Source organism: Drosophila arizonae, chromosome 5, assembly GCF_054131065.1.
Source record: "Drosophila arizonae isolate 15081-1271.41 chromosome 5, UAZ_ARI_1.0, whole genome shotgun sequence".
Taxonomy (NCBI): Eukaryota; Metazoa; Arthropoda; class Insecta; order Diptera; family Drosophilidae; genus Drosophila; species Drosophila arizonae.
This window is the reverse complement of record NC_142925.1, coordinates 22394043-22401543: the sequence shown is the minus strand read 5'-3', so window position 1 is coordinate 22401543 and position 7501 is coordinate 22394043. Positions and strand designations below refer to the sequence as shown.

At 41.9% G+C, this 7501-nt stretch overlaps 1 protein-coding gene across 1 annotated transcript; it reads left to right on the top strand.

The window, feature by feature from the left end:
- Positions 1-4497: 4497 nt before the first annotated feature.
- On the top strand, positions 4498-7031 carry LOC108615029 (RNA helicase MOV-10-like). Its single transcript, XM_018009259.2, has 2 exons — positions 4498-5573; positions 5640-7031. Exons 1-2 carry the CDS (start codon positions 4778-4780, stop codon positions 6869-6871), a joined length of 2028 nt encoding a protein of 675 aa, XP_017864748.2. The 5' UTR covers positions 4498-4777; the 3' UTR covers positions 6872-7031.
- The last annotated feature ends 470 nt before the right edge of the window (positions 7032-7501 follow it).

Below are 7501 nucleotides of genomic sequence, written 5' to 3'. Positions count from 1 at the left end.
TAAATTTTGTGAAATCAACAAGGAATTAACATTATGAGCCAAAGCCGGCCGCATGCGAAGTGAGCCGTTAAATTGAAAGAGCCAACATAGTATGTACATAAAATCAGAATTAACGGCTTTCTAAGTGCCATAAAAGCTGCCACGGTGTTTAGCCCGGCCAACAATTAGTCCAACGTGGCATATTAAAATCGCTATAAAGTGCCATTTTTCGTTATACCAAAAGAGAAAAATAAATAAAATGAAAAACCAAAGATGTTGATGTGCTTGGAGTACTCTTTAATTCAGTACGGCTTTGGCCAATGTCATCGGACTAATGCCGCCTCGTAAAACACGCAACAAAGTCATAATTTGTCGGTTAAGCAAATAAAAGCAAAATTGTGAATTTTCTTTGCGGATTTTTACGATGCCGCCTTCTAGACAGCATCTGAAGAGATTTTCGGGAAAATACTGCAACGTCAAACGGGAACGGGAACTTAATTTTAAAATGAATAAATATGTGTATATGCTTTTATATTTATACGTACATATATGTATTTTAATACGTGCATTTATGTATTTTATTTTGCTTTTGATATTTTAATGATGATTGCCTTTTGGCGCAGTGCGTGCCTCTTGATTTATAGCCTCGCTTTCGGCCAGATTTGCTGCAAGATTTCCGCATCTATGCTTGGCCGATCATTAGGCCTTAAATGCTGGCCATGAATATCTGGCTGCATATATATACATACATATATCATATCTGAGGACCACACGCACACACACAGCTTTTAATTATCAGTGGACCATGCAGCAGGCCTAACCATTGCCATTACCAATACACAAGTAATTCAATAAGCTGGCCAATAAATATTTGCCTTCATTTGCTCTCGTAAAATCAAAACACTTTGGCCAGCTCCGTGCAGCTGTGGCTCTAGTCGCAATAGAGCTGTGACCACCTAATAGGCCAAACTCGCCGACGGCTCGATTCGCCAGCTCGTAATGCAAACGGAATGATCGCAATTTAACGGAGGATCGCGATCCTCTGGAGTCGTCGTCTCTCGTGCATTGCAATTAGTTGGCAACTCGTTGGCGCTGCCTCGGGGTCGGCCGCCTGCATTGGGCCGGTCTCAGAGCAGTAGTCGTTGAGATTTTATCGCTTACATAAATTTCCTTGGATAAAAGCGCGAAAATGTTGCTCATGACTGGCAACATGTTTAGACCTACAAGCACACACACAGGCACACACAAACGAGTACAGTCTCATTCGTTTGCCCCGCCCCCAAAGCCTTCGATCATTGAGGAAAAGAAATTATAGCAATTTGCTTGTCAAATTGTTGCAAGCCGGCACAATAAATCGAGCTCTTAATGGATCCATCGCGATAGAGTTGTTTTAGAAATAAATTATCCTCGAGGCAGCACAGGCTGCAGCCACAGATCCTCGCAGCTTTTCATCGTCGTTTAGTGATTGTAAAATGTGCAATTTCATTGGCATGCCTTTTACTTCAATCCCAATCATTTGCAGCACTAATTTAATGGTGCTACGTCATAGAATGGCCAAATTGAATTTAGCGACGATCAAATTGATTGAAATATTGTTTACCATTGATTGATGGCATGCGGGCGAGCAACGTGCTTGCAAATGGCCAAACTCTGCGGAGGACTGGATAGTAAGAGAAGAGCCAAAGGTGATAGACTAGAAATTATGATGAAACTCCATTTGTAATATCTAATGTATCTATAAGAACTTGAAGCTATTTTACATAATTGGGTTGACCTGATAAGCGATCAAGAACCCTAAGACTTTAACGTACATTGGTCATTGCAATACCCATACCAATGCCAGTGCCAGTGCCAGCTCCAATTCCAGTTCCATTCCATTCATAGGCTTAGTCACTGATATCTAAAAGCCACCAATGGATGCAGCTTTATTTCGCATTTATTCCTGCCCGAGCTACAAAAATTGTGCTGAGTCTTCGTCTAGCCACTGGCCAGGTGCATGGGTCAATGGCTCCTGCTAGCAATTCTCTCTGCTTTTAGCCAATTGTTGCCAGCCGACTCACATTTGCAATTATGGCCATTTTTATTGTCTTCGCTTGCACCTGATATGGTCTGCCTTGAGGCTGGATGCTGAATGCTGAATGCTGGATGCTGGATGTGGGCAGAGGAGCCGCATGTGGCGGCTGAATCGAACGAGGTTCTGTGTGCTCCCATTGCTTCCGTAATTCGAAATGTTTACGGTACATTTAATTTCATTTGGATTATTACAATATGCTTTAGGAGACTAGCTCGCAAATGTTTGGCTGTAGTCCGTCTCTCTCTCTCCCTCTCTCTCTCTCTCTCTCTCTCTCTCTGTCTCTCCTTTACTCGTTCTCTCGCTCTCAATCCATCGTACCACTCTCTTGTTTTCTGTGTTTTTTCTCATGCTCCATTTGCGGCGTCTTTCGCCGGAACAATGAGCCATGAAGTGGGTGGGCGTGGCCTGTGCTTGGGCCTGGGCCTTTAGTCGACACTCAGGTGCTCGTATTTCATTGTTGTTGCCAAAATGTAATTGCGAATTTCAGACAAATGTGAAATTTGAATTTACAAGTTTAACTTTTCTTGTAACGAGTAAAATCATTTGTTTGCCTTGCTTACAGGCACAATCGTTCCTTCTGTATATATGCATATCTATGTGTGTGTGTATGTGTGGGTGTTGAATGTGCAGTTGGCAAACCTTGACTAAGTTCATTTGTTCCATTTCAACGCTCCCAGCAGCTGCCAGAAGTAGCAGAAGCAGTCTACTTCCGCCGCATTTCTTGCCAGGCCGCATAAACAAATATACTTGCCTGTTCTTGGATGCTGCCGCTCCAGACTGTTCCTAACCGTATTTTCACTTTCTCCCACCATTTTCCCATAATAAATGTTGTCGTATGGCGTGAGAAATGAAGACTTACATAGGTAGACCTTCGAAAGGCTTACTTACACTAGCAGTGCTGCCATCTCTTCACGGCCCAGATCAACTGATTAAGAAATCTAGAAGAAGCTTAACAAAAATATTGCTGTTATATATTTTTTACCCAATGCAGAATCAGATTTCCAATAAGAGTGAGTCTAAGTTTTAATCTACATTAGGTATCGTAACTTACTGCCGTAAGTTAAATGAAATGAGTATACATAACTGAGGCCTAAAACCGAGTGAGACCTCTATAATATTTGCATGCATAGACTTCGTATTACCGTTTCGTGTTTGTTCAGCAAATATTTGAGTTTTTTGACTACTATTATTACTATCTATTTGCGTGTTTACTATGAATTAATTTATTAATTATTATGAACTTAAAAAATTGGAATTTATTCAAATATTTTAGATCTAACCTGAAATAGGCTAAACTGGCGATACTGAAGATATGTGGTACCACTAACCAGGGAACACATAGATCGGACACGTAGTCTAAAGCTTTTTGCACACTTTTTGTTTTTTGCATAAGTTCCCTGACAACTTCGTATTTGTTTCGGCCTCTTATTTTTAGGTTCGGGCTACGAATATATGGGAGCGCAAATTTATTTATGGTTGATTTTTAAGCGAAGTTTTATTACGCTCAATGTTTCCCTTGCCCGCTCTCTCTATCACTTGATGCTCTCTGCTCTCTCAAATATGTATGTATGCATATGTATGCATGTGAGCACAAACAGCAGCTCACACAAATTGAAATTTCTTCGCGTTAGACTCCCGTTTCTGCCCTTCTGTGTTAAGAGAAATACCTAACTCATCAAATCATTTGCCATGCTCATGCAAAGCTTTTGCTTTTTCATGATTATTTGCGGGAAGGGTATGAAAGCGCTGCTGCACATTAAGAAAATGTTTTCGCCACGAGCATTCACACACACACACTTACAGTCCCGTGAACATTTACATACATACATACATTTGCATATGAAGTGTTTGAGATACGATGATCAAAATTGTCGATTCAGCAGGTTGTCAATTTTGTGTGGCTTTAATTGTAGAGTGATTGTCAAATCAGCTTTTATGACCGCAGCAGTCGATTCGGCATTATAGAGAACAGCTTGACAGATCTTGACATTTGTTTTCATACTCCACTACCCAATGTAATCCAAAGGTTTTAATAGACTCTTTGGTGTACTAATATGATTTTTGCAGTTTGAAAGTGTGTATAATGTAATTTTAATTACTAATACATTTTTATCGATTATCGTATATACACATGTAAGCGTGTGTAGGTATAATTGTGTATGCATATGGGTATATACATATATGTGAAGAGGATATGAAAGTCCACAAGATCGATGATTTGACAGTGTGCTCCATGGTTGGGGGTTCTATTTACTCATATAGCGATCAGCTTGTGTCTGTGTTAACTTACAAATGCCGATCAGCTTGGGTCGTGTCGAATGCATTTTAAATTGGTATTTATTGATCGCTCGAAATACATATGTTCTCTTTCTGTATGGCCATATATATATATTTATTTATTTACAGCTACTGGCGATGTCTCAAAGTGTCAAATCATAATTGTGAGTAATCAACGCATAGAGGTGTAGGATGGAAACCCAAGAAGCAAGCATCTGTGACTGCAATTGTATATCGATCGATAAACTGTGAGCCATTTCGCGTGATCAGCATCGAATTATTGGCAGAATTGTGGGATTCCCATTACGCTGTGTGTGCGAGTTGAGTCAGCTGCTTCTAATTATAATTTTTGTACAAATTAGAAAGACTGTGTAATACATTATTTTTTTAATATTTTAAATTTGCTGTTGCTTTTATATATATCATAAAAGTAAATTGGAATAAATTATGGAACTCCCATATTATAAACCTAGCAGGGATATGCTGCTAGCGTTCAAAGCAAAGTTTAGTGAAGAAAGTCTCAGAGCGAATGATGCTAGCTTTGGCGAATATCTGGATGAAAGAAAATTGAACTACGATAACATTGCTTCTGTTCTCAGAAAGCTGAACACTATTGAGGATATCGCCCACATGAATCAATATGCTCAGCTACTCCAAAGGAATGTAATAGTTAGACATCTTCAACATCCTCAAGAGCAGGCTGATAAAAGCGCAAAATTTTACAAACTGAGATTTGGCCAGTTACCCATTAATCCCAAAGATGTCATTGAGGCTCATGTGGACGAGCTAATACTTATTTCTGAAGAAAGTCTGCGAGCAAGCCCATTGCCGACTCCGCTGTTCTTGGCACAGCTGCCACATGTACATGAGCACCACGGCGCAGGGAATCAAATGTGTCGGTATTTTGGCAGTATTGTTCGGGTGAATAACACTTTTGTGATTTTCAAAAGCCGCGATATACCCGCTAAGGTATTGAAAAAGAAATGGACTGTAGTCTTTAGGTCGAACCGCGTGATGTTTCGTTTTATTTATAACGTACTCGATGTACTTAAGAATTGTCGAATCTATCGACAATATCTACTTCCCATTACTGATGTCAGCCAGCCAATGGTGACTGCCACCTTGGCAGAAATTTCCCCGATCAACACTGAAATTGCGACTAATGCTGAGCAGCTGCAGGCTGTTCGGCATATTATCTCTGGAGCCAGCACACTTTCGCCATACATTGTATTCGGACCACCAGGTGAGTGAGAGAGAGAGGGAGAGAGAGAGAGGGGTATAGACAACAGCTGATTGCATCCATTTACAGGCACTGGAAAAACCACAACCGTAGTGGAGGCTATTCTTCAACTGTATGTTCTCAATAAGGGCCGCATCCTGGTGACAGCGGGATCCAACTCTGCCTGCGATACAATCGCTCTGAAGATGTGTGAATATATTGAGAATCACGAAAAGTTTGCCGCTTTGCCCATCGACGAGAAAAGAGATGCGGTGTTGCGCCTGTTCTCAAAATTAACATACTTAGATGGACGATTGCGTTCTGTACATCCCTTGGTATTGAAATACTCGAATTACTCCGATTGTCACATCCATCGAGATTTAAAAGACTATCGAATAATTGTGACTACCTTATGCATGGCTGGCAGTCTCGCATTCAGAAAAAAAGGTTTGCCTTTTGCATATGTTTTCGTTGATGAGGCAGCCGCTTCCACTGAGCCCGAGACGCTGCTTGGCATTGTGGGCATTAAGGATACCGCTTGCCACGTAATACTTTCCGGTGACCACAAGCAGTTGAGCCCCGTTGTCATTGACAAGTGTGCAGACACGCTGGGTCTGCGCCAGTCCCTAATGGAGCGTCTGATGCTGAGCAAGCCGTACGAGGTGGATGCCGAGGGCAACTATGATTGCACGATACAAACGCGATTGCGTTACAACTATAGATCCCATCCAAAGATTGTGGGTCTGTTCAATAAGCTATACTATAACGACGAGCTTATTGCGATGGCCCCACCGTCGAGCGTGAATTTGGCCGCATCATGGAGCCACTTGTCAAACGCGCAGTCTCCTATTTTATTCCATGCAGTATTTGGGAAAACAAGCCGCAGTCCGCACTCAATGAGCAGCTACAACGATCAAGAGGCCAAGGTGGTGGCGTGGTATATTAGAACCATGCTCAGGAGGGGCATTGGTAATGGCGTCAAGCCGCAGGCGCAGGACATTGGCGTCATCACGCCATATGTGGCACAGTGTGAGCGGCTTAGGCACTTTCTGCGCCAACAGGGCCATCAGGCTGTGGAGGTCTGTACGGTGCACAAATGCCAGGGCCAAGAGAAGCCAATAGTTGTTGGCTCCCTGGTTTGCTCCAATGCTGACACGACCTTCGTGGCCAATCCACAACTGCTGAATGTGCTAATCTCGCGAGCCAAGTCGCTATTGATATTGATTGGCAATCCGTCTACTCTGGCTAAGAAACAAGATTTTCGCTATATAATTGAGCAATGCAAACTGAGTGGAAACTTTTTGGGTGTGCACAACTCTTGAATATGTGTGAATTTTCATATAATCACATCAAGTTGACCAGCAAGAACTGTTCCTATTTATATACATATAAATATGTGTAATTGTTTTTATTAAATTTTATTTGTTTTCATTATATCGACAAAGTATATCTTGTATGCATAGAATAAGCATAATGTATGAATGTAGCTAAGCTTCTTATTAATTTGCCTGCTGAATAAATTGTGCGCCGTATTTGCGCGTCTTTACTGTAGCTAGAATTGTGCGCCGGCTTTTGTCCATTTGTTTGGGCTTTGTGCGCCGTGGGGAGCTTTTGTGCTCGAGCGTCATACCGAAAATGTTGCATTTCACGTATTGTTGGCGCTGGCTGTGGCATTCGCTTTCGCCTTTACTTTGCCTGCTGTTACACATTTTCTTGCTCTTCGCCTATTGTTGTAGCAGAGCCACAGCCACAGCCACAGCCAGAGCCAACAGTGATGCGTTCTGGTCTGCCACATAAAACAGTGGGCCACACACAGTCCAGGTCCCGTACGGAGTCCACAGCAGCCTTTGCATGCACACATGCACAAACACAATTAGAGACTTGGTTTGTTGGTTCAACTTGTTTGCTTACATTCAACTTACTTCACTTCTGCTGGGTTGGTTTCCCCTTCT